At 40.2% G+C, this 24973-nt stretch overlaps 2 protein-coding genes across 3 annotated transcripts; both read right to left on the bottom strand.

Moving 5' to 3' along the window:
* Positions 1–1707: 1707 nt before the first annotated feature.
* On the bottom strand, positions 1708–13296 carry irf2 (interferon regulatory factor 2). 2 transcript variants are annotated; one of them, XM_041943967.1, is made up of 9 exons: positions 13084–13296; positions 11049–11141; positions 10872–10971; positions 10046–10222; positions 9845–9891; positions 8411–8546; positions 7747–7899; positions 6578–6615; positions 1708–5874 (listed from the first exon to the last, which is right to left on the bottom strand). In XM_041943967.1, the coding sequence occupies exons 2-9, from the start codon at positions 11133–11135 to the stop codon at positions 5605–5607; spliced, it is 1008 nt and encodes a 335-aa protein (XP_041799901.1). In that variant the 5' UTR covers positions 11136–11141; positions 13084–13296; the 3' UTR covers positions 1708–5604. The 2 variants fall into 2 exon arrangements, with proteins under 2 accessions (XP_041799901.1, XP_041799902.1); XM_041943968.1 differs by having other exon boundaries at positions 12990–13296.
* Positions 13297–16904: 3608 nt separating this feature from the next.
* LOC121611322 (caspase-3-like) lies at positions 16905–24875 on the bottom strand. The gene is made up of 7 exons (XM_041943818.1): positions 24757–24875; positions 22855–22935; positions 20547–20713; positions 19525–19653; positions 18898–19073; positions 18138–18258; positions 16905–17966 (listed from the first exon to the last, which is right to left on the bottom strand). Exons 2-7 carry the CDS (start codon positions 22929–22931, stop codon positions 17731–17733), a joined length of 906 nt encoding a protein of 301 aa, XP_041799752.1. The 5' UTR covers positions 22932–22935; positions 24757–24875; the 3' UTR covers positions 16905–17730.
* Between the last annotated feature and the right edge of the window lie 98 nt (positions 24876–24973).

A 24973-nucleotide genomic window follows, 5' to 3' on the forward strand; every position in this document is an offset into this window, starting at 1 on the left:
AGTTTACAATTATGGGCACATAAAGAAAAGCATTTCCTGTTCAGGTTTGGATGGTGCCCTGCATGCAACATTATTGTCTTTGCCGGTCACATGCCTGCTTAAGTGATGAACTGCACTTCTTGTGATGTTTTGTACTCGTGCAACAATTTTGCGGCCTGTGCCACAAAACCTTCACCCTCTGCAGCACTTTACCACTTTGTAACATTAAGGTGATGCACATTCATTTGTCAGTAATTATAATCCAGTTATATAATGTACATGTTGTGTTTTTCTGAATTGGACTGTTCTGCTTCATAAATACTTTTACTCTGTACTCACATTGTCCCCTGTGAATCCTTTGCTTTGCCCCACACAATGCATTATTGAAACTGAGGGTCTACAGCATGGTATTTCAAAGTTTGCCTTAAAATTGTGACAAATTTAAATGTGACATTATCACATTTACATTAATTTTATTATCTTGAGTTTTTATTTTTCACACTAGTCTTTTAGCGCAGTCTTGGGAGCAGGCAACACTGCATTTTTTAACTCTAACCCCACACATTTTGCTTGTGTATGTGACAATAAAACCATTGAAATGAACAGTATCAGTGCTCCTACATAATATTGCTGCAGGGGAAAAGTGGCTGCTGTGCTCAGTAGTGATTTTATATATGAAGACACTGTTCCTCTTTCGTCGTCAGATTTATCAGAGAAATAAAGCTGCAGTTCTATTTTCAAACACTAGATGGCATAAAAGAGACGTCACTGCAGGGCTGTTTGTAGACAGTTCGCCTTCATTTCTTGGCTCAATATAAACCTTTACATCTTATATGAATTTAGACTGTAAACTGTCAACTTTACACTATGATTATGACTATAACTGCATTACAATTATGACTTGGTTGTTGTAATTGTAATTTGTTTTATTTAAATGGTGCAAAATCCTGAAATTGACAGCAGGTGATTTTGCTTTGCTAAAATAAATAAACTCCAAGAGAGGATTCCCTTTGACAGTATCCACTGAAGAACAGCTAAGGATGTTTTTCAAGTAGCAAATTGTTTTGTTCCCTCCAATATTTGAAGAACTCATGTTAGAGGGAATAGAAAGCAGAGTAGGAACTTGTTAAAAAATACCCTTACTGTTAGTGGTCCCAAAGATTAAAGCAGAGGACAGAAGGCAGGAAGAGACATGTGGATACTTGTCAAAGAGAACAGAATATAGTAGATATACCATACTAAAAGACAGACTGTTTACTATGACTCATGAAATGTGTTGTCAAGGCAATTGGCCAGGCATCCAACGAGGCCTCGGAGACAAACAGGAAGTAGAGTGAGAACTGAGAAGAGCAACTGAAACCAAAACAGCAGTTAGTGCTCTGGTTAAACCGAATGAGCTGTGCGTACGTGTGTGAAACAAGGAGACATCTGCTCTGACAAAAAGCTAAAACCACACGCACGAAAAAAGCGTGTTCCACTCAGCGCACCAACCCCTGCAGTCATTACATGCACCAACTTGCAGACATCAGCACCAAACCTTTATTTCTTATCAAGCCTGAGCTCTGACCCCATTTTTTCCAGTAAGGACGGGCAGCGCGTCCTTCACAGCGACAGATAGACACGTTCTCTCACAAGCCATAACACTGGACTCTGATCTTTATGAGTGCACAAGACGTCAGCGACATTAACTCCCTCTGTGTGTCATAAAGCACATCAAACACCCATGAATAAATACAAAAACGAGTCTTTATTCAGATTTACATGTTGATTCACATGTACTTTCCATAATGTACAGAGAATGAACAGCTGTGACACGTCACAGTGAAAACCTCTTGGCTGCATTGCGAGTAGCTAAGCAGTTACCTCTATTTTTTTCTCCTTTGAACTGATTGGTGATAGTGTCCTTTACTGTATGTGTTGAGCACAAGACCGAGACACACCTTGGTTTTATGACATCTCGGCGACATCTGACAACTTTCACTGTTAACTTCTGGTTGCTATGGCGTCCTTCTATGCACAGAACAGAGCAGAAATGGATTCCACTTTAAAAAAAACAAAACAAACAACAACAAAAAAAAAAGTTGGCTGTGATGATGAAGGGAGACATAAAGGCCTTTTTGATGTGTTTGCTACATTCCACTCTGGTAAAGCAGGTGGCAGTCTGTAGAACATTAGCTGGAACATCTAGTGAAAAACAACACCCACCAATAAAACAAGAAGGATGAACCTGAGAGGGAAGGAGCACCTGCCAAAAGTTTGTGCAAGTATCTCACCAAATGGGAGGAGGCTTACCCGTACTTAATGAAGAGCAACACCGGTCAAAGTCATGCTTTTGGTAAGATGACACATGGATTTTAGTGGATCACACGGAGTGAAAGGCAACAAATCTGCCAAGAGCAGCCAAGAGACCAGAAACATGCTCCACTAATGACTGTATTTACTCTATCAACTTTCATAATCATCTGTCTCCTAAAATCACAACTGAAGCATAATGTGTCAGTGATGTGTTCATGTCCTTCAAGTAATACATGAACAAACTCAGTGCTGAATTTATCTGCCTCTTTGTGTTTCCATGTTTATAAAGCAGGGATGTTCACTGCATCTCACTTTCAGCCAGGTATCTGATTCTGACCAAACTGCAGTCACTTATTGTGGGAACTAGTTAACTCTAATGTTTTAAACTAAGTGGTTGCCTTGTGGTGATTTTAGGATTCACTGTGTGTCCTCTTGTCTAAATGAAGGGGTCTGTGGACTGTATTAAGGGTGGTGGGGCGGCCAGGGTAGGGCACTGCAAAATTTCTCTTATTTTCAAATGTCAGTGTTGACAGGTCCTTGCTAAATCTCTTTGCAATAATAACACAGTCAGGCTTTAGGGGCAATATGTATTACAGTAGGTAGTAAGTCTTGATCATTTAGGACTTGCTGAACTCAGGTCCACCTGAGCTTCAGTATTGAAAACATAAACTTTATTTAAATTTGCACTGGTGAAAAGTCCTAATATGGATCACGCTGTTTATATGCCAAGCGATACTTGAAGTAAGTAGGCACATTTAAGTTTCACAAACAATTAACAACGATCATCACAACTACAGGGTTATGTAAATCCCAACTGTCATTTTTCCATATTGCGCTCAGAGAGGATGTGACCACGAGGACATTGCTGAAGACAAAAAAAGTTCACAAGGACAAATGCGTGGTTGAAAAGGCAGGCGTTTGTAATGGCTGTCGTCAAAATTATTAACATACATTGCTTTAAATTTTGCCTGTGAATTGCAGCCCATCAAGAACTATCACCACAAAGAAATCGACGCAATCTTTCAGTATGTGATTCAAGTTTTTAACAATAAAAGGCACAAGGAAGAAACATTTGGTAAAGTGATGCCTATTCCTCATCCAAACCCCTTTGACTCAATGACAATCTTAAATAAATTCACCATGATAGTAATGTGTGTCCAGTGTAAATCTCTCTAGTGCTTTGGTTCACAAAGTCATGGCAGATTCCTATTTGTCCTATTGTTTTCCTGCAGGAACTGTTCGAAATGTTCCCACTGGAGTTTGCTAGAGGCAGGCTGTGCTTTAGCCTGCTCACAGCTAACTTATAACATATACACATACACTCATTATAGTTTAAAACTGAGAGGCCACAACTCTCAGGGGTCCTAATATGAACATTTCATAATTTTGCACTTTTTAGGTCAAATATATTATACAAAATAATATTGAAATCATTGAGCTTCCTCTAATTATGCCTTGTAAAATAGACAACAAATAAGAAATACCTTCAATCTGCTGCCACAGCTCATCATTCTGTGCATATAATTGTACTTAAAGGTGTCAAAAAGAATTATCTTATCTTTCAGACATCCGGATTAAGGCTAGTGCTCTAAACCAGGAAGAATGGAGAGGTGGACACAATGACAAAACAGAAGAATGGCTGCAACATCTGTGTGTGCGCTAAAGTCAACTGGGAAATGGGAAGTTTTGAGCCAAGAGAGTAGACGTTAAAAAACGTGCAGATTAAAAACAACAGAGCACAGCCTCTGCTGCTGCTGACACAGTCCTCTGCAATGTATCTCAAGCCCAGACTTCTCTATTCCTTGTTATCATAACAAGGATTCTCACTTTAACCAGGTCTAGATCCTCTGTGCATAGAAATATAGCCAATGTTAATCACCTCTCCATTCCTCGATGCTCCCCACTAAGACACTGCCTGCTGTCTCAATCCACATGTAGGGCTGAATACAACTCCTGAAAGCTACCTGCCTGTGTCACTCGCAGACAGATAGTTTGAATCCAGCCGCAGTTGATCAAAGGCACACATCTTCAATAAGGCTTTTTCACTCCTCGCTCTCTCACGCACGCACGCACACACACACTCACGCACACACACCAGTGCTGTCTGTAAGGTGCAGAAGCGGCTTGCAGGCACACATATATATGAGTTATATACATTATTAACACCAGGAGGCAGGAGAGAGAAGACATGAATACATTGTTCACAGTCTGTCAGTCTGTCTGTCAGTAAGTCTGTCATTCTTTCTGTCTGTTCATCTGTCTGTGTTTTGGCAGATACATTGTCCTGAGGTCTCCAGACAGACAGACAGAAAGACAGATACACACACAGCTACTTTCCACTGCAGGGCAAATCAGGACTTCATCATTTCTGTCACTCTTTATCTTGACAGAACAACATGCCTTTGATTCTTTTTGCAACTTGCTGATGATAAAGCTGGCTAGCCAACAGAGGTTTAACTTTCTATTAAAGATCGTGTTCATAGCTTTTTTATGAACACAAATTACTTCTAGGAACACACCATCTTTGTTTCAGCCATGTGTCCTATTACTTGGCACGATGTTTCATGCTAACACTTGAGTTCACACTATTTTGACATAGCAGGTAACTCGTTCTGATGCTTGATGGTGAATAATCTTCAGAAACATGTGGCTAAATCTGACAATAATATGAAGGAGATTCAAAAAATGTGTACGAAATACAAAACGAATTTCATGTGAGGCGCTGTTTCAAAGTGAAGGCTTTAGGTTGGGATGCACTGATTCAACTTTTCAGTCTCCAGACCAATGTGTGGGCTTTGCGTATCGGCCCACACTGGGCACCGAACAGACCCAAGTGCAGATAGTGTGCAGAAGTGTTAGCACAAAGCAACAGAGAAACAGCTCCACCAGTGACACATGGGTGATTATGGTGTGTAAAAGGCCAGACACAGTCCAAAACAGATGTGGACATGTGGGCACATTGATTCCAAATGTCTGCAGACACGTCAGTATGGTCCACATGGTCATACACTTTAAACTGCACACAGATGGTCCGAGAACCATCGCAGACATGGGAAGTTGATGAAATTCACATCACAAAGATCCTCACAGTCACATAAAGGCAGAAAAAATAAACTGGGCTCACCAATGAATGGACAAGTGAAGCCTTGGCTAATTTAGTTAACGCCAGGCGGCAATTTCTCCAATTAAAAGGTAAAGTGAAAGGATACATGGCCCAGACAGAAGCTACGATAAAATCAAAGGTTTTGGCCCTGATGGAGAAAACAAACAATCTCTGTCATTCCTATGCCCTGGAAGCAGTGACAATACTCCCTCATCTGGGGTCAGAGGTCAGGAAGAGGTGACATCAGAGGTTTTCATAATGACACTTGCGCGCATCTCGTGCGTGTGGCTTGTTGCTGCAGACACGAGAGAGTTCTGGCCGTAGGCCGGCGTCCAGCCCTCAGTGTGGTAGCTGATGAGGGGGGCCGGGTCCCGCGTGCTGGTGACCCTGAAGTTGGGCTTGCCCGCGCTGACGAAGGTGGCCATGCCAGGAAGAGAACATGTGGGAACCCTGAGAACTGATTTGCTGGAGTCCCGCCTCCAAACTGCGCCGACACCCTGTCGGTTAAATCAATGCAAAAGGAGATGAAGAGGAAGGTAAATGCGGGGCCACAGCTGACGTATGTTGTGGTGAAATTGTGCGGGATTACATCGTATATAGAACACCAAAACCACACTGCAAGAATGATCATAGAGCTGAATCAACACCTCTGTCATATTGTCTGAATATTTGTACATTATATGCTTCACACATGTAAAACATGCCTATGTGAGTGTGTCCAACACTGACCAAAAACTGCATTTATTGACTGCTATTAAAACATTTCTTCACTACAGCATACTTAAGAACGCTTTACTCTCGCCACTGATAAGAGCTACAGAGAGAGAGACAGACAGAGAGAGAGACAGACAGAGACAGAGAGAGAGAGAGAGAGACAGCGAGAGAGAGAATTCACTGTGGGTACAATGTACTACAAAGGACAACCTCAGCTTAAACTGTTAATGTTTGACAGCCACAGTTCCGGACAAGGCCCTCCCTTTTCTCAGTCTCTCGCAACAGTACAGGAAGGAACACACACACATACACACAGACACAGACACAGACACAGACACACACACACACACACACACACACACACCCTGTTTCAGCTGTAAGGTTGAAACAGGTAAAAACCTGTTTATCTGAAGATCACAGCAGTTAATAATTCATTCATTCATCACTCTCACTTCTGTGTAGAAGTGTGTATTATGGGAGACTCACCTCTTTGGTGTCTTCTGTGTCACTGTCCGTGTCGCTGCCTGTGGAAATAAAGACACGCATAGACAGGAATAAATTAGCATTCAGGAAATGCTAAATGCTAAATGGCAATTTTGCAATAAGTCATCCTTAGATCACATACACCAGGGAGGAAGAAAAACAGAGACACTGAAAGATATAAGCAGGAGACAGAGTTCAATCAAAGCTTGATTTTAACCAGAGAAACATACTGACAAGGCTCACATCCAATAGTGCACTGACAGTTTACACAGAACAAACACTGGGATACAATAGCACAATCAAATACATATGTTGAAGTAAGTGAAATAAACACTTTACTGTTTATGTAAAAGAGGGGATTCATTACTTTAATTTGAACCTTGACTCTTCAAGTCATGTTTAATGATTGAGAAAGATGAAAAAATGTTCAACGCACGAAGAAAGAACAACAGATGGAATGATTACAACTATAAACTGGTAGAGCCAACTCTGCCTGAATGACTGGTTTGTAAAGAGGGAAGACAGATACACACAGAGAGGTGAGATAAATAGATTTCAGGCTGGTAAATATTTCACCATCACCAACACGAGCCCCATTCATATTGCACTTGATGCTGATCCCGCATAAGTCATTTTATCCACGTACATGTTTTTTTTTTTTCTTCCAAACATTTATCTCATATGTAGTTGTAGTTCTATCAAAAGCTGTTCTGCTATTCTAGCTACAAGTTGCTACAAGCTACAACAGCCTGAACAAATCTAATCAAATTACTGTTCACAACATTCAGCTGGCTCGCCCACATCGTTCTCCACTTCAGATAAGATCTGAGGAGTGTAATTCTGAAAATGCCACTTTAGGTAGATGGTGTAATAGGGGATGATGTAATGACAGATATGAACAGTTCATTGGGTCACCATCTGAATCACATGTTGGTTGTTTCCAAGCTGTTCAAAATGAACACCAATTAATCTAAACCAAAAAAGAAGAACTGATAAGACAGCCAGATGAGGCTGTGTGTTTTAACATTGACCATGTCAGTGGTCAATAACTTCCACAGCTACTGCTTCTATAAGCCTGGTCCCAAGTAACTAACATATTTACGTTATTGTTCCCCATAACAAAATGGGGTAAAACGTGGTGTGTGTGTGTGTGTGTGTGTGTGTTTTCTCACCGCAATAGGAAGAAACAGGAGAGATCTGAAGCGGGTACGAGTGGGAGGAACTAACAGTCTGCTCTTCCATCTCAGTGGTCACTTCAATTGTCTGACAGACGAATGGCAGCTGCTCGCTGGTAATCACATGCTCTTCTACTGAACTGGTAGTGGCTGTGAATGGACAGACAAGATGAGTCATGACAGGCTGAACACATCAATTCACTCAAATGCAGTAAATGATTTATTGATGAATCGTGTGCCAAAACCTAGTTGCACATCTACTCACTGCAGCAAGATAAAGACTCATAATTATCTTCTCCATCAGTTATTTATACACCTCAAAAATCAAGGTGTCGTTTTCTTCACTTTTGATCAATTCAAACTGGTTGCACAGCAAAGTATTTAACTAAAATCACTTTTAAGAGGTGGAAATACTTCTTACTAGTACAGGAAATCAGTCAGTAGATACTGTATCGCTAGGAAGGATTTAGTTATTGTGCTATTATGTTCAAGTCAACGACAAGTTAACAACCATACAGCCAGAAACATGATAATCTAACTGGCAACATGTCCGTGCCGGGCTTGAACTCTTTCACATGACAATACACCCAAGCAAAAAGTTTAAAAAAAGCTCGAACCCAAAATAGCCACACACTATTAATCAAGAAGACTGGTGTAGTACCTGAGGCACTGTTCGTCACTGGAAGCTCTACTGTTTCCTGTTTGATCACTTCCTGTTTGGTCATTTCCTGTTTGGTGTAGTCAATAGGTCCCGCATGAGCATCAGGAAGAGTCCTGTCTGGAAATGGAGACGCTACCTGATGGGAAAAAGAGAAAGAAAAAGACCTTTAACTATGGAGGATCAATGTAGTCAATTGCGCATGCAGTGCAGTCCAAAAAGGAAGAAGACCTGTGCCTGTGCCCATCATAGAGTGATGAACATCAGAATCAGTATCAGCAGAACGCAGCGAGTGGAAAACATTTAATTCAATCTTCTAAAACATGGAGGTCCATTTATACAAGTTATTTGCACTCCAATATTCACATGATCATTTAAATACAGTATCCTCAATGTAATAACTAATGCAATGACATAGTGCAGACACTTGCTCATGTATTTAGCTGTAAAGGTCTACCTGTAAGCAAGGTTTATAAACAGCTTATTCCAACTGAGAGCATAGCAGGATACAAAGCTGATGTCTGGAGCATTTCAGGCATCTAAACACACAGTTCAAACAACTGTACTGACCAAAATATACTAGAAACTAAGCAGCTCAACAATGATGATGTCTTTATTATTTCTCTACATCCTGTTTAACAGACTGTACAGCTGAGAGGGTGTTATTTAGGATTGTAGCATTTTGACTCCTATTACTGATTTCATTTCTTATGATTAAATAAATTAAATGAAGTACTTTGGGAAAGTTAGGTCAAAATGAATGTTTCTAAAAGAAAACGCAAGATGACAAAGTGTATGTATTTACATAGACTTACGTATATATTAGATTAGATTTATAATAAGTAAGTCTGTTTTTTAAGAATACTCCTTTTCCAGGAAGTACTCTTTATGCTCAACCAGAATGGTGGCGAGAGGTGAATGTTTTTTTATTTCTTTCTGTTGACTGGAAATGAAAGTAGCCAATTCCACCATTTCACTCTTCATTTACAACAGAGGTGTCAGCTTCTGGTTTTACTTGTGCATTGCTTGGAGACACAGAGCCAAACGGGGGAGGAAGCTTGGTTACTGCACCTACTCTGGCAAATGTGTGTGTCATTTGGGAACTGGATCATTCATGTTCGATACCCTGCAGATTTGCCAGCTGAGGACTGAGTGAGATTTCCAGAAATGTTTCGCTCTGCTTTGGCATGACACTTCTCAGCAAATACTTCTGTGATGCCTAACATGACACCAAACTATCCAGGAGGACAATCAATTGCGAGGCCTGAGTGAGAAATCAGAGACACACTCTTCCTTTGAGGTGTTACTATTTCCCATCATTGTACTGTTGTTGTTTACAACAATGCTACTACGTATGGTGAGCCCCAAAAAAATGTTGAATGTATTTAATATGGTGGTGGGTTTCCTATGTAAAAGAACTTTTACATGTTTATCTACCTCTTTGTTTCCCTTGGGCCTCCCCTCCTTATCTGTCTTCTTCTTTCCTAAGTGCACATACAGAGAGAAACAAGCATATTTCAGAAATTGATTTAAAAGCCACAGTATATCTGCTAAGTCTCTTAAAACAGTGAATATGGAATTATAACTAAATCCTTTCAACAGTTCTTCCCCCACACCAAGCTGAGGATCAGCACTCACCTTTCTTCATGCTCCTCTCTGAGGAGGAGAGCATCTTATATACTCTGAAAGCGTTAGTTCCCTTTTTGATGCTTTTATCCTTCACCTCCTCGATGTCCGGCAAGCTGTTCATGGCACAGCGGAAATTAGCCTTCCACGTCTTCGGATCCGGACGGTCTACACCTGGCTGGTATTTACCTACACATACACAGAAAATCACAGGAGATTAAATAAATGGTTGGTGCTGGCTATGAGAAATTTGTCACAAATACACTTAATGCTGTGGAATTAGTTCATTTATTGGTCACTGAATTAAGTATTGCTAGTGAGTATTGCTATCTCCAATAAGCTATGCCTGCACACTCCTGCTGATTGCTAAATGATTGCACTGACATGCCAGACACCTCAAGTGTGAACCTGAAAATTATATAATATTTCCCACTGACAATTTCTGCAATATTTATTTATTTAAATGTTAGAGGTGTACTGCCATTTCTTTGTTCATTTTCAGAATCTTTTTTCTGACCCTGGGGATATCCTCCTGGCAAGAATCTAACTGATTTTCTTTTCTTTACTGATGCAGCAAAGAGTCATGGGATTTCCTACTCTTCCTGAAACACTGTATGCTTCCTAACAAAGCCACCTTAACAGAAGCTTCCTCTGGCCTGTCTGAATGGGACACTCCAACAACCCGATGATTTTGATTTCTCACCTAAAACATTCTGCAAATCGAAAGTTTCTTTGATCTGAGGCAGAGAACTGCTATGATGTCAGGTAAGCATGAAAATGAAAACCACTGGAAAGGAGAAGCAGTGAGCAGATGGTGTAGATCTGTGTGTTACTGTACCCGTGTGTATGGCCCATCTCATGAAGAGCGGGGCATCTTTCTCCAGGTCCCAGCCGTGGCGTGCAGCATGCATCCATGGGATCTGGAAGATCCTCTTTTCCTAGAGACATTTACATATTGTCAGCTCTTGAAATATAGTACTAGTGTATGTGTGTGTAGGCATCAGTGTACACTTACTTTGTTCACCCATTTCAGCCCTGGTATCTGACAGGAGTTGATCTGCTCCTCCAGCCACGGCCGCATCCTCATTCTCTCCACTGGCATTGTGTCCTGTGAGCACACACATATTCAGATATACACACAAACACACACACTGATGACTGATGACATTTCATCTCATAGACTTTTTTCCAAAAATGTTCTATATTATGGTGTACTATGACAGTTTCATTAGAAAGAAAGGATGTAATTGGTCAGGCAGCAATGCAAATATCAGAACCCAACAGCACGTGGTCTACTCTGCCAACCAACGTGAGAGTAAACAACCACTTAAGATTACTTTTCATACAATCATCTTTTGTGAGCAAAACAAAGCAGACAATATACTCCATTTTGTCTGTGGTTGTAAAGATAAAACTGTTGTGAAGATAAAGTTCACTGACAATTTGTGCTGAGAGGAACATGTATCATAAAATATTATTCACAAGTCAAAAATGTCCAATCGTGTCTGTAACTGCAGCTACGTAGTCCACTCCTATTCAAAACCCCACGCTTCAAGTTAAAATAAATGATTTCAGCTGGGAACATTAGAGTGAGGACAACCGAAAGATCTAAATGAGGAAAACGAATACTGCATGTTTATTTAAGAACAGTGAGAGCAGTCTTCACCCACCCCACCCCATCACATTTGATTTAAGAGGAGAGTTATGATCCATGCGATCTGATGTGATCAAAGTCTGGTGGGCTAGGTCAGCCGTTGAGCCTGACACTCCCGGTGCACGGCACAGTGAACCAACACACTGCCTCCTGACGTGAGAGTGAGCACCCTAACAGGTCAAACAGGGTGACATGGCACAGCATCAAATACAAAATATTATCCCTTATGAGCCACAGGGTTGAAACTTCCAGCTGCATCCGGCTCACTGCTCAGTGAAACCCTGTACACAGTACATACAGGTGGACTGCGGGACAATACCATATACTCTATATTGCCATGGCCTACAGAAGTTTAAAAAGGTGGTAGAATATATCCTGTAATGTATGGTACTTAAATATGTTGAATCAGAAGTTTTTTCAAGGCTGTCTCCGTGATAAAATTGGTGATTCACAATTGAAATGCAGAAAAAGATCAGAAATTCAAGTAGGTAAGTAATTAACTCAGTCTAAACTAGTGTCAGAGCAGCACTGCTAGCTATATTCCTATGTGGCAATGTGTTTTTTTTTCTGATTGCACAATGACAGATATTTAATGTTCTTGGTTCAAAAAAGTAAGTAAATTGCACCAGTAGCCAGGTTATATGAATAACTTGAATGATGAAGTACATTTACAGTGTCTGCATGATTTAACTCACTATAATTACAATTCTCAAAGTCTAATGGAACATTTGTCATACAAGATTAAAATGATTTAAGTTTAAGTTGGATTTTTAAGTGTGTTGACACGACTTCCCCTGCTTACTGACAACCATTCAAGTACATATTTAATTTCTTAAATGTCTACAAAACACATTTCTAAGTTGCAAAACAGCATACGTTACCTGCAATTCAATTCAAAAAACATGCTGCTAACAGTGCTCTGATTTACCTACACATGCAGGGAGGCCTGAATACATCATGAATGTTGTTCACTCACACAATCAAGTAAAGCTGCTACTACAACTCATCTGAAACATCACTTAGTTCACACTAACAAACACAAACAGTCTGAAACTGCATATTGTCAAATTTAAGAAAAGTCAAGTTCCAGCCACATTACGTCTGACTTTTGGTAAATGATAGGCACAGGTTTATGAGGGGATTAAAGTTTGATTCTAGCAATATGGGGTAAGTCAAGTGAACCGCGGTCTGTTTGTGTGCAGGCTGCCAGCGTGCTGACCCCAAAACAACCGAGCCTAAAGTGAAAATAACGACACGGAGTCAACAAACGCGGAGAAAAACTACAGTACTACTTTCACTTACACAGCGAGCTAGGGATCCGTCATGTCGTCCTGTAGGAAGTCTGTGTGGTGTGAGCTCTAGTCAACAGCGTCGATATGCGGAAATAAAACGTTACCTGTTCAGTTTGGACGGCCTGTAGCTTCACAGTCCTGCTGTCAGAATAACAAGCGCCGCTGAAGTTGGACAAATTAATGTAATTGTGGTTGCAAGTGGAAAAGGGAAAATGTGTCCGTCGTTTATTTCTGTTTCTGTGTCCAGACCGAAAGCAAAACAACGGCTGGCTCGGGAAGTGAGCGCTCGAGCTGGAAATCCCCCTCCTGCTCTCGTGCTCTCGCTTTGGGTCGATGTCGAGCGGCGTCGCGGAAGTCTCTTGGCCGCGTGCGCGCTCCCCAGGAAATACCCGTCGCGAAGAGGTCTCACTCTGCCCTTATTTCGCGGTACCACGAAAGTCTACAGAAAAACCTCTTCTCATGCTACATTTATTCAGCACATCAGTAAACCTATATGCTAGAGCAAATGTACCAGCGTTAACAAGAAGGGTGTTTTTCATCTATAGCATCTGGTCTTATGATACACTGCGACAACAAAAACTAAAAAATCTGATTATATGACCCCAAGTATCAGTTGCTGCTGATAGATACACAGATGTTACTCTCAATTCTCATCTATGCAACTCCAATGAAATATCCTGTCATACTGTTGTAAAACAAGACATTTTTATTTTACACTACCAGTCCACAATATGCTCAAAGGGACTAATGTGGTCCTGTGCTTTTAGTTCAATATCTAATTACACGTTTTAGCTATTATTCCAGTTGTGCTAGTTCATTTATTCACCTCTTTAAGTGTGTTTTATTGGTTTGTTTTGTGATTTATATGTATTATATGTTTCATTGTAATCAGTCAGATATCTCTCCCTTTGTGTGTTTCCCCCTGCACTTTAGAGACTCAATACTGGTAAAAACATTCAGAAAAGTAGTTGATGTTCCACCTGTACACAGCTAAAACACAGCAAATACTACTAAATACCTGTCATTAAAAACATGTATGGTTATGTAAAACAACTTACAGCGTGAACCACTACTGATAATGTGGTCAAAGTTTAACTGCGTAGGGTGCATGTGCTGAAAATTAACTCCTACTTTTGAGTCCAAACGTCAAAAACGTTACGTATAGCAACTATAAACGAAAAGGAACATAGACGATCTTCGAGCTGAATTTCATTTTCACTTCCTCTATCTCCTCCTCCCCCATCCCCCCCTTTCTGCGCCGTTGATGCTTGAAACGAAACCAGAAACTTAAGTAAGCTAAGTGTGTGTGTGTGTGTGAGAGAGAGAGAGAGAGAGAGATAACCCAGACTTCATGCAGATCCCTGCTGGTCCAGGGTGCTGTGACAGGATCCAGAATGACTGTACTAAACCGCCTCTTGACACAGTTTGCATGTGTTTAGTTTGAAGTGAGAAGACAACGGCGCATTTCAAACGTCCCATTTTCTGTTCCTTTATTTTTCAAAAGCTATTTTCTGTTTGGTGTAAACAGAAAGAGCCATGCAGGGGACAGCATATGACAGAAATCACACAGATTTCATGATCATACTGCAACTGCAGCTTCATCTGAAAATGCAGATAGACTGCAAGCTGGAATAGCTGCTATTCATGCAACGATGTGTTTTTATCTTAGAGAGGACACAGTAAATGAAATAAAGTCAATTATATTAATATATAATCAGAATATAAATTCCCTGTTTAAACCTTTTCAAAAGCTTAAAATGTCTAATAAAACTTGGGTTCAACAACATGAGAATACTACAAACTTAATACCTTCACATAACTGATAATATATTACCAATATCCTAATACACTATTAAGATACAACTGCATTTGTAACCATGAACAGATTTTCATCAGAAAGTGTAGCAGTACAGTAAAAAAAAACATCCTAATTATAACTTTGTGTTCAATATTAAATGCACTTTGGTCAGTGTTTGAAGCCAAAGCTTTAACTCTAATCAGTTCAGCACATGCAAACAAAGTGAAAGTCTGCTACATAACTGACAAACAGCAGGTGGAAAGTTTAATCTCCCGCAGACACACGGCAGCTGAGACCAGGGAGGGTCCAGTAGAGAAATATGAACTTTAACAGCAAGATTGATGGGCCAAAAAACAAAAGCAGACACAAAGACAGGAGGGAATATAGACAGGTAAAAAAAAGACATAGTCACACTCTACATAGTGTGTGGCATGTACATGTAGGGGGTTTAAGGCCGACCTTTGTTCAAATCAGTGAGACACACAGAAACAAGAGTAACTGCTGGAATAAAACATGACACCAGATTGTCTGCACAGACACAAACCATGAAGAAAACCTTATTTATCTGTATTTCAACAGTTCCAAATGGTTCTATCTGTCCATCGAGGGTTAAATTAAACAGAGTTTCAGTTCCTGGAAGAGTGTGTGTATTTGAAAGATCTGCTACTGCTGATTCATTTAAGGCCGTCAGAGCTACACTGAGTGTTCCTCTGGCTTCCTCTTGTGGTGGCGTGTTCACATGCTGTCACTAACTTACAAAACAATCCTCACAAACTGTTAATCATTCATAAACAGTTTTTGACAGCACTCCAAAGCAAAGTTCATAACAGGTTCAATTACAGCCTTTATCAGTCCTGATGTACAAACAGCAACTCTGCAGTGGTGAGTTGATATTTTAGTGCTCATCTTGGAATTAAACCCTCTTATTTTTTCTGAGAAAACAAAATCAGGCTGAATGAATGTTTGATCTTTGATGCGCAGTGAATGGTAAGCCATTATACACTCTTTCATCAGTAGACTTAATTGTTGACCAGGAAAGCAGCCCTGCAAGAGGCAGCATTAGAAAAGTCTAAACTTCAATTCCACCTGCATTATGCTGCCACCTTCTGGTACAGAAATTCTCCACCTATCAGTTAAAGTAAGCTTCAGATTGCTAAAAAAAAAAAAAAAAAAAAGGCTTCTGAGGGTTGAATCTTAACGACCTCTGCACACACTTGGACCTGGCATGTTTACAAAAATGTTTGTGCAGTGGGAAGAAGAATTACTCACATTAAGTCAGGTCTCACATACAAACCTGTAAGGACTGCAGTTTCCAGTTACTCAACCCGACTATCTGAGTCTTGTCAGAAATGGTCATAATCATGTAACAACAGGTAGTTCAGCCTTCATTACTCTCAGATTCAGGACCTCTATGGACAAAAATACATTTTCACACACTGCTTCCAGGATCTCTGAAGCAGCAGTAGACTGGCAGGGGCTTAAAACCTTTGGCAAAAAAAATAGTTGTGAAACCGTAAATCATAAGTTTAGTTTAGTTTGTTCGGTTCGGACTTGTATGGAGTTACATTTGTGTCAAATCCTGAGCGGCAATGGGGAAATTGTGAAAGACTTTTCCCAAACACAAAAGTTCTATTTTTGTAGTTTTCATTGCAAAGAAAAAAAAATTATTTACCCAATAAATTAATTTTAGTGTTTATTATCCACGTACAGTGCACAAAAACAACCTCCATAATAACCTTTTCAAGCTACCATTCTCCTAGTGACTGATAATGCTCATGATCGGATTGGAGACAAAAACAGCCAATCAGATTCGGCTGACTCTATTTCTGTGATTGGCTGGAATCATGGCACTGGCTGACGGGTTGAGGCAGTGTACGGGCAAACTTCTGTGCTGCTCACAAGAAAGAGTGCTTTGAATGATAATAATTTCTGCACAAAATATGCAAAACATTTTCCCATGTGCTGAAAATGTCCCATTGCATGTTCAGTGTTTGGACACAAATGCCATTCACAGCCACAGACTTCAACATCTGCCATGTCACCTTTTCCTTTAGTGACCAGAATGCAAATAAACCTTTTGTTTTATCGTGTTATTGTCCTCAACAATGTTTGCATGTGACGACTGGGTGACTGGTCTTGTGTTTATCTTTATTAATACCAAATAAATCTCTATATATTAACAATTCCTGATAAAGGCATTAACATCCACAGAGTTTGAGTTGAATTTAGTAGTACATAAAAACAAGAACTATAACACCTAGAGCCATGATCACATGAAAAAGGAAAGACATGTTCTAGATATTCTACTACACTATTCACATTTAGAGTATTCATTGTTAGCCTAATACTATTATTGTGGTGGCAGATTTAAAATCATCACACAGCAACATTGTTACATTTCTGAAGAGACAGTGATCAGTTCTAAAAGCTTTTTCATGGTCAAATAATCTGAATTTATTTTTCATGTGATCAGTGATTTGAGACTCAGAAGCTTTCAAACCTATAAGGACACAGTCACAGTCATCTATCTGTGCCTGTGCATTTATTTCATTCAAAAACTGCTAAAAAGCAGACAAGTTGCATGATGTAAACTAACTGTTCATGCTATAAATATACCGTGTTTGTGCAGTTACTCCAGATGTAGTAAAGTCCACTTTTCCACATCCCTGCCAGTGTTCACAGGCTTATTGAAAAGGCATCCCTGGAAATGGTGCCAAGACTCCTAACACCTTTTAGTATCTGTTTCTGATCTTCGGTGATCAATGACAGACTTAAAACTGATTCAGGTTTTCCTAAAAGACTCAACATATCACAAAAAACTGCTCAGACTCCACATAAACCTTGCTGATCTGTTCCCTCTTTTCCTAATGTTGACGGTGCATTTTGGTTCTCTTTGTAGTCAGAATAAAACGTTATCTTGTTTCACACGAAGTATGCGATTAATCACAAAACTTCAGCACTTGGCAGGAAAGTAGAAGTCTTTGGTCAGCATTGACACAATACAGGGAATCTGCTTCTTGCCACTAAATCCAGGCAGGTTGGAAGAAGACTCAAAGTGGAGCGCCACCATGCGGTTGACCCGGGTCATGATCTGCATCAGCTCCAGCTCTCCGCCGTAACGGTGCAACATCTCACACAAAGCCTGCATGAACCAGGAGCCGTCGGATGTGTTTCTCCATGAGTAGTAGCCTGCAGGACAATTTACCATGTTAACGCTCTAAGAAAAAGGTGCACACAGTGACACAGTGTAAACAAATACAAGGAATGTCAGATTTATAGCCATTATCCTTGTCTTATTTAGTGAATAATTAGGCTGTAACATTAACAGGACAGAAAGTCTTTTCTACCATTATCAGTTACCTGGAGCAGTAGAATAAGCATACAGGAAATCTGCCTCCACAGGAATCCTCTCTGATGTTTGCTCATCTACACTGTCAGTCTCAATGTGGGCTCCGGCATCCAGGTCCGAACCACGGCACGCCTGAAAAAGACAGGAAATCCAGGTGTATGTGTGAACATTTACGTTTTACTGTCGTTGCTGTTACTTTTATGTTTTGCACATTCACACAAAAAACTGTACAGCTCTTTCTTTGGCACTATTTGCTTTTTATTTTCTTTCTAATTTTCTATAATGCAAATTCTTTATATTGCACTTGGCAATAAACCTGATTGTGAGTCTGACTGAGAGTCCATTTGCAAATAGTCTAACAAATCTTGCACCACAAAACAAGCATCTACAAACACAGCTGTAGCCGGGACTTAAAATAATACTGAAGCCTGAAGTCTCCGCAGCTCACCTATTTTTTAAAATGATTTGATTATTAATCAATATTTTAATAATTCACTTTACAGTTTACTGATTTTTGACATGGCAAATTGAAATATATTCAATAAAAAATAAAGGAATTAACCGAAAAATACCCATCATTCATATGTTTGTTAGCTCTAAATTCCCTAAATTCCTCAATGGTAGCTAGCTACAGCCCTGTCTACAGTATTCCTGAGACAAAAATTGCAATTGATGGCAGTATAAATGTCCACCACCACAGTGTGTGTATGTGTGTGTGTGTGTGTGTGTGTGTGTGTGTGTGTGTGTAGTAACATGCTTATGTTTAATAACCTGTATGAAAAAGAGTTTTGGTTTCCCGACCAGACTCTTGCAGCAATCTCCTTTAAAGTATTTTGTCAGGTTTTCAAACTTCTCTGGGCCGTCAGTTCCAAATATCACCCCCTCATCTCCATGACTGAGCAACACACACGCAAATGATGCACTCCTACTGTGGTCCTCCTGGGATACTAGACACACACACACACACACACAAACACACACAAGGGTGTAATCAACAAGACAACTCAACAACTGTGCTTATATTTTAGCATCTAGCAGTTTTAGTTCTCACACAGCAAAAATCTACAAGTCTGGCATTGAGGACTTCTCAGCAGCTCCCAAAACTCACTAAAGTTACAGAGTGTGTTTAGGAATTGAGGAGTAACCAGTAACTCTGAGATGCTGCCATCTAGTGGTTGCTCCTGTGGTGTCCAAATGCAGCAAATGTCACCTGATAATTCTTGTAAGAACACAGTAACAACACTGGAGCTTTTACATTAAGTGTTAACATGAGCACTCTGTGTTTGTCCAACCAGCTGACAAACTGATTCAACATAACAGTGTGAGAGGATGGGTTTTTTTTCCTTTAACACAGCGGTGACCTTGAATGAATGAATGAAAAACTGTAGTGTCTATTACCGCTTAACATCAGTTGTTTCATCTGTTTCACAGTCTGGTCATTGAAAAATCTAATCTTATAACCCAGACCAGAGAAGATCTTCACGGCAGCAGCAGCATCAACATCCGTCCCATTGCGAGTACTCATCTCTAGACAGAAACACAAACACAAGTGGAGATGTAGTGGACTTTCATTGTTGCTATCTACATTATAGTCCAAAGACCAGGGATGTGATCTCCTGAGCACTGAGTCATGCTACACACAGTGAACTCACACGTCCTGCTTGTGAAACTTTGGACAGCTAATACTGAAGCTTTATTTTGTACACCCAAGAGAGAAGAGAGTTTAGACTACAGACTGCATGGTCAAGTTGTGTGTGTTCATGTAATTGAAATGGCTTTTCCTCATGGGTCATTTGTGTCTAGTTATGCAAGATTCATTCAAAAATTGTGGAAAGAGCACGTCTATCAGACGGGCCTTCACGTCACATCCTGATGTGATGTGATGTGATGTAGGCAAAGCACAGGTGTTACTAATAACATTAAGGATGCCTCCATTCCATTCAGCTGTCACAGTAAGCTCTGACAGTGAATGGAAAAGTGAGTGGAATTCAGCCATCATTCATTTTATTATTTACACGTGTGATTTGCCAACTGTGACTTGAGACGTGTCTTCCATAAAAAAATAAAATAAAATAAAAGCCCTACTTTATCTGTCATGGCCGTTATTTAGGACTTGACTCTTCTCTGCGAGCATACCACCTCTCCACTGGCGCAGCTAAACACTCGCCATACAAAATGCGGGTACAAAATGTGGAGAACATTATCTGTTTGGATCTCTCACCCTTTTTACACCTGTGGCCAATTACTATATAACATGACTGATGGTTTTAGACAGCTGCTAAAACTGGGGGACGCTCATGAGAATATATTTTGTTGTTTACATGGTTGAATTTAAAGAACATTTGTGCAAGTGACCATGAGGTGAAATAGACAGGTGTGTGTGTGACAGTGAGCGTGACTTGTTGAATGGTTGTATTTACGTGTGCTTCTGTGGAAGTTCTTATTGTTGATGATCAGACAGGTTCCGAGGCAGGAGTAGTCCATCTTGTAGCGGTAAGGGTCAGAACGTGCTGCTTTAGTGTCGCTGATGGGGGCGGAGTCCGTTTCCTCAACAGTGTTACCACTGCCTGTGGACCCTCCAGCCGGCCTGAATGTTCACACACACACACACACACTTTGAAATTCTGTGAAACTAGAGGAACTTGTTTAGCATCACACTTAAACACTCATTTTGACAGCACAGTGACATCTAAACTTGAGAGGCTTGTTAAACCACAGTCTAGACACGACGGCATACCCCTCACATAGAAGTCCTAATGATTTTTAGAGTCTCATTACACAGCGTCATGTATCAAAGCAGTGGTAGTGGTATTAAAAATGTTACAATAACTGAACCAAAGTGTGTGGCTGAATTTTTCTTTCTTTTCTACCTCTCTTTTGTAATTTAGCATTTATTGTTCAAAAATATGCTTTTACTTTATGAAAATACTGTATGGATATGGTCTATAGCTTACAATCTGGCAAACTGAATGAGAGACAAAGAAGTAAAACTGTTAGCAGATTTAATTTGTGGACATGTATAGGAGGATGAAAAATATGATTTGCTAAATGAATTCATAGAATCAAAATAATAACACAAGAAAGACAACATAAAATCAAGAAATTGATGGAAAAAGAAAAGGTGGCTATCAGTCTTTCAGTACTGACCTTTAGAAACTTGGCCATCTTAGAAAGTACGTATGAACACTGATCCATGCTTAAACCCATTACATACTAAACTGATTGAAGAATTTGAGAGATTACATATATATATGTATATACTATATATGTATAGTCATCATGTGCAATAATCTTTGTTCCTCTGTGATTACAAACATCCAAAGATCTTTCTCTTAAATGAAGAAATTTGTTGTTCAGACCTACAATTATCTGGATGGTGAATCAGAAAACTGGTATGAAACTCCAGAGATCTTGGGGTGTATTAGATGAGTCTGATCAGCCACAGCATCTAATCAATAATTGCTGTCCAACAAGGGGGCGTGCCAGCCAGTAAAAGACCTCCATGAGGTCTGTTCTCGTGTGTCCTCGCTCATGCCTCCTCAGAGACCCCCCCTCCCCTGAGCAGTTAGCATAGTAAGTATGACGTCAAACTGAGAATGCTGTGCATTCCGACAAATGCCCAGATGAGAACTAGCTTCGCTGGAGTTTCAAAGTACATGGCGTCAGCTTACCGGTCATATTCAACTGCCTCCCAGTGAAGTGCATCTCTTCAGACTGCACACGCTACAAGCTGTTAATATGTCACTTTATTGAGTTTAAATATATTTTCAGTCAAGAAAATAATCATTTAGCTCCCTAATATGCGATCAGTTTATCCAAATAATGCCTGTTTGGAAATTTGCTGCAACGTTTTTCGCATTTTAAGGGAGCTGCTGGCTGGGTGAGACCTGCCGTCAGTCATGTGATACAGTCATGTGACTGTCTTGCTTGAGTATACTTAAGTGTGAACAGCCTGCTGATAATGGCATACTCACTCATTCATTTATAGAATGCTGTACAGACTGTGAAAGTATGTAGGAGGCGGCACGTTCGTATGCAAATTCAAACACAACCTAAGAACTTTGAAACATCGTTCTAGATGGTGAACCAGATATTAGTTATTTGTGTCTAGTTATGAAGATTCATTCAAAAATCTGAAGTGCAGACGTGGAGAGAGCAAGTCTATCAGACAGGCCTCTCGCACAGCACACATCCTGATGTGACGTGATGTAGGCAAAGCACAGGTGTTACTAATAACATTAAGGATGCCTCCATTCCATTCAGCTGTCACAGTAAGCTGTGACAGTGAGCCAGCATGCCCAACACCAGAACTGAAGCAGCTAAATGGAATTCAGTCATCGTTCATTTTATTATTTACACGTGTGATTTTGTGATTTGCCTGCTGTGGCTTGTAAGGTCATTCAGCAAGGTGACTTGAGACGTCAAGAGACTTGAGACATACCCATAGCAATTTAAAAGGGCCTGCACACCCACACAGCTGATTTCACTTATTCTGATCGGGTGGGAGTGTGCAGACTGTGTTTGACTGACATCTTCCTCACTCTCCGATTAGCTTTGTTGCATCTGCCAGGTTGGGACAAACGGCACGTTTATCTTTCCTATTGGTGCAGAGTCCAGTGGCCTTATGTAATGCACAGCACAGCTACCTACCTTATTTCCAATAGACAGCATACAGGTGTAGAAATATACCATATGTCAGTCAGATATACATTAGTGGACAATAATTACCTCTTTGGAAACATTTTAAAGGCATCCACTGCATCCTCTTCACCCTGCATGTCACCATCGCCGCGAAACTCGGCCATCTTCCTACAGATAAGAATGCATAAGAGACAGTGATGTGGAAAGCAGAAAAAACCAACTTGCTTGTAGATTTGCGTTTGTATCTTTCTCCTTCATTTCCTGGTATTCTTGCACTCTGCCAAAGCAAGTGCAGGGATCATCAAATCACTTTCAATCCAATTTAAAACAAACCTTTTCTCATACTGGCCAAAGCAACTTCACAACCACTGACTGCATTAATACAAATACTTTGTTAACTTTAATGCAATTTGTATTCAACTTCTGCTACTACTGTAAACAAAAGTGTAGCCCTCAAAAAACCAAAGTCTCCAAAGGCTTTTCACTGGAAAATAGTTTCGCCAAGGTAGTAAGCCACAGAGATCCCTCCAGAACAGTGACTCTCATTAAATGTAAGCATTTGCTGTAATTGTATTTTGTCCGCATTAAGGGTGGTGGTCTTTGTTTCAGGTGAGGTGATCCATCTCTTCCTGTCTATAAAACACTGCTGTATTTAATGAGACTTAGCTGGCCCTTAGAGTGTTTGTCCACATAATCACTAAAACATTCTCTCATTCACCACAAGTAGTACTCTGGCACAGATCTTGCGGTCAGCAGGTTTCCTCCAACACAGGGACTATTTCTTTGGTAAAATGATGGTAAATCCAATGGAAGCTACTGACAGTGAGGTGTGTGGTTTATCCAGAGTAAACAGGGCAGTTTCATTTTCAGTGATTTTAACAGATGAAGAAATTTGATTCCCCACTGAGGATGGTGGCAGAAATTTTGGAGACCCCAGGGGATAATAAGGCTATCCAGAGAAACTGTTATTATTATATTTATTATCTTGTAATGTGAGTGAGCTATCCCTTTAAATGCACTGTATGATTTACATTTCGAGATTATTAAAGAGCATTTGAGTTGCTGCACTGATAGTGATTCCTTTTCTGGAAAACAGAAACTCTGAGTCTTTGAGTCAGGGGGGGTTTGTAGCAGGGAGTGTGGCGCTCAGTGAGGATGCTCAGTCACACCGCGACGGTTTCAAAATAACCGCATGAACCAGACTGCTTCTTCCTCCCAGTTCACAATGAGCTCAGTGTGGTTAAGAATTAAGCGAGCTGATAATACATGCATCACATAATATATTGTGTAATCAATACATCTTTAATAAATGATGTTATATGACGTTATAAAACTCATAATAAACAAAGTGTTGGTGTAACGAACATTAAACGTTGTCACGTTAGGACGCAGCTAACAGCGAAACTCCATTGACAAAACAGGAAATTATTTACAGCTCTTCTTATCTGCAAAGTCATGTCCGTAAAAACCGTAAAATGTTTTCTAATGGACACACAAGTCACTGCTTCTATCATATACAGCGTTTATCATTTATCAGGGTGAATAAACACTGTTTTCTGTGGAGGAGAATTATGGCAGTTTTGTTCAAAGTTTGCTGTATTAAACTGTAAAATGTTTAACTCTCTTACATACGTCCCGCCATCGATTCAAAAAAAGCTAAGTGTGGTGCCCTCCTTCAGGAAGCAACGTTCAAGTTAATGTATGACCAGCGAAGGAGTTGAAAACACCAAAAAGCCGGTTAGTATTTGTCAAATCGTACGAGGAAAGGATTTCGGGCGAACTACATTAAGTTTTTAACACCGACGGCATTCATAACTTCTGATATCTGAAAACCCATTTGTCAGGTGCTAGTTCGCAATACTGGTAACCTAAAGCAGACTAATATGACCACTAGTTTAAACGTTACTTGTCCTGATACCTGCGACTGACACGACAGTCATACTTCACCAAACTCATGTGTAAATAATTACAAATCCTTAATAAACGTACCTTTTTTATGAGTCGGTGGTAGATGTTTGTACTATCGTTCCCGTCCTAAAGTTACAAGGAAATGTCAACCTGTCAGAAACTCTCTGCCAATCAGGAACGCCGCTTCCTGGGTGGGCGGGAGAAACCGTGAAAAGTCAGGAGCACCTTAGCCCAAAGGAGCAGCTGTAAAACTTTTCCGCTACCAATACCGTGGCAAGTCAGAACACGTTAGAAGGAC

This window comes from Chelmon rostratus, chromosome 9 (genome assembly GCF_017976325.1).
Source record: "Chelmon rostratus isolate fCheRos1 chromosome 9, fCheRos1.pri, whole genome shotgun sequence".
Classification (NCBI taxonomy): Eukaryota; Metazoa; Chordata; class Actinopteri; order Chaetodontiformes; family Chaetodontidae; genus Chelmon; species Chelmon rostratus.

What these genes read in the sequence shown, in the direction of transcription:
- irf2 (XM_041943967.1), bottom strand. Translation starts at nt 11,135, where the DNA reads ATGCCAGTGGAGAGAATGAGGATGCGGCCGTGGCTGGAGGAGCAGATC. An exon ending in AGAGAGGAGCATGAAGAAAG is followed by an intron (nt 9,892 to 10,045) that starts GTGAGTGCTGAT and finishes ATGTGCACTTAG; the next exon opens with GAAAGAAGAAGACAGATAAG. An exon ending in GGCCCAAGGGAAACAAAGAG is followed by an intron (nt 8,547 to 9,844) that starts GTAGATAAACAT and finishes TTTTCCCATCAG; the next exon opens with GTAGCGTCTCCATTTCCAGA.
- LOC121611322 (XM_041943818.1), bottom strand. Translation starts at nt 22,931, where the DNA reads ATGGCCGAGTTTCGCGGCGATGGTGACATGCAGGGTGAAGAGGATGCA. An exon ending in CAAAACTCTTTTTCATACAG is followed by an intron (nt 18,259 to 18,897) that starts GTTATTAAACAT and finishes TGTCTTTTTCAG; the next exon opens with GCGTGCCGTGGTTCGGACCT. An exon ending in TGCTTATTCTACTGCTCCAG is followed by an intron (nt 17,967 to 18,137) that starts GTAACTGATAAT and finishes ATTGTCCTGCAG; the next exon opens with GCTACTACTCATGGAGAAAC.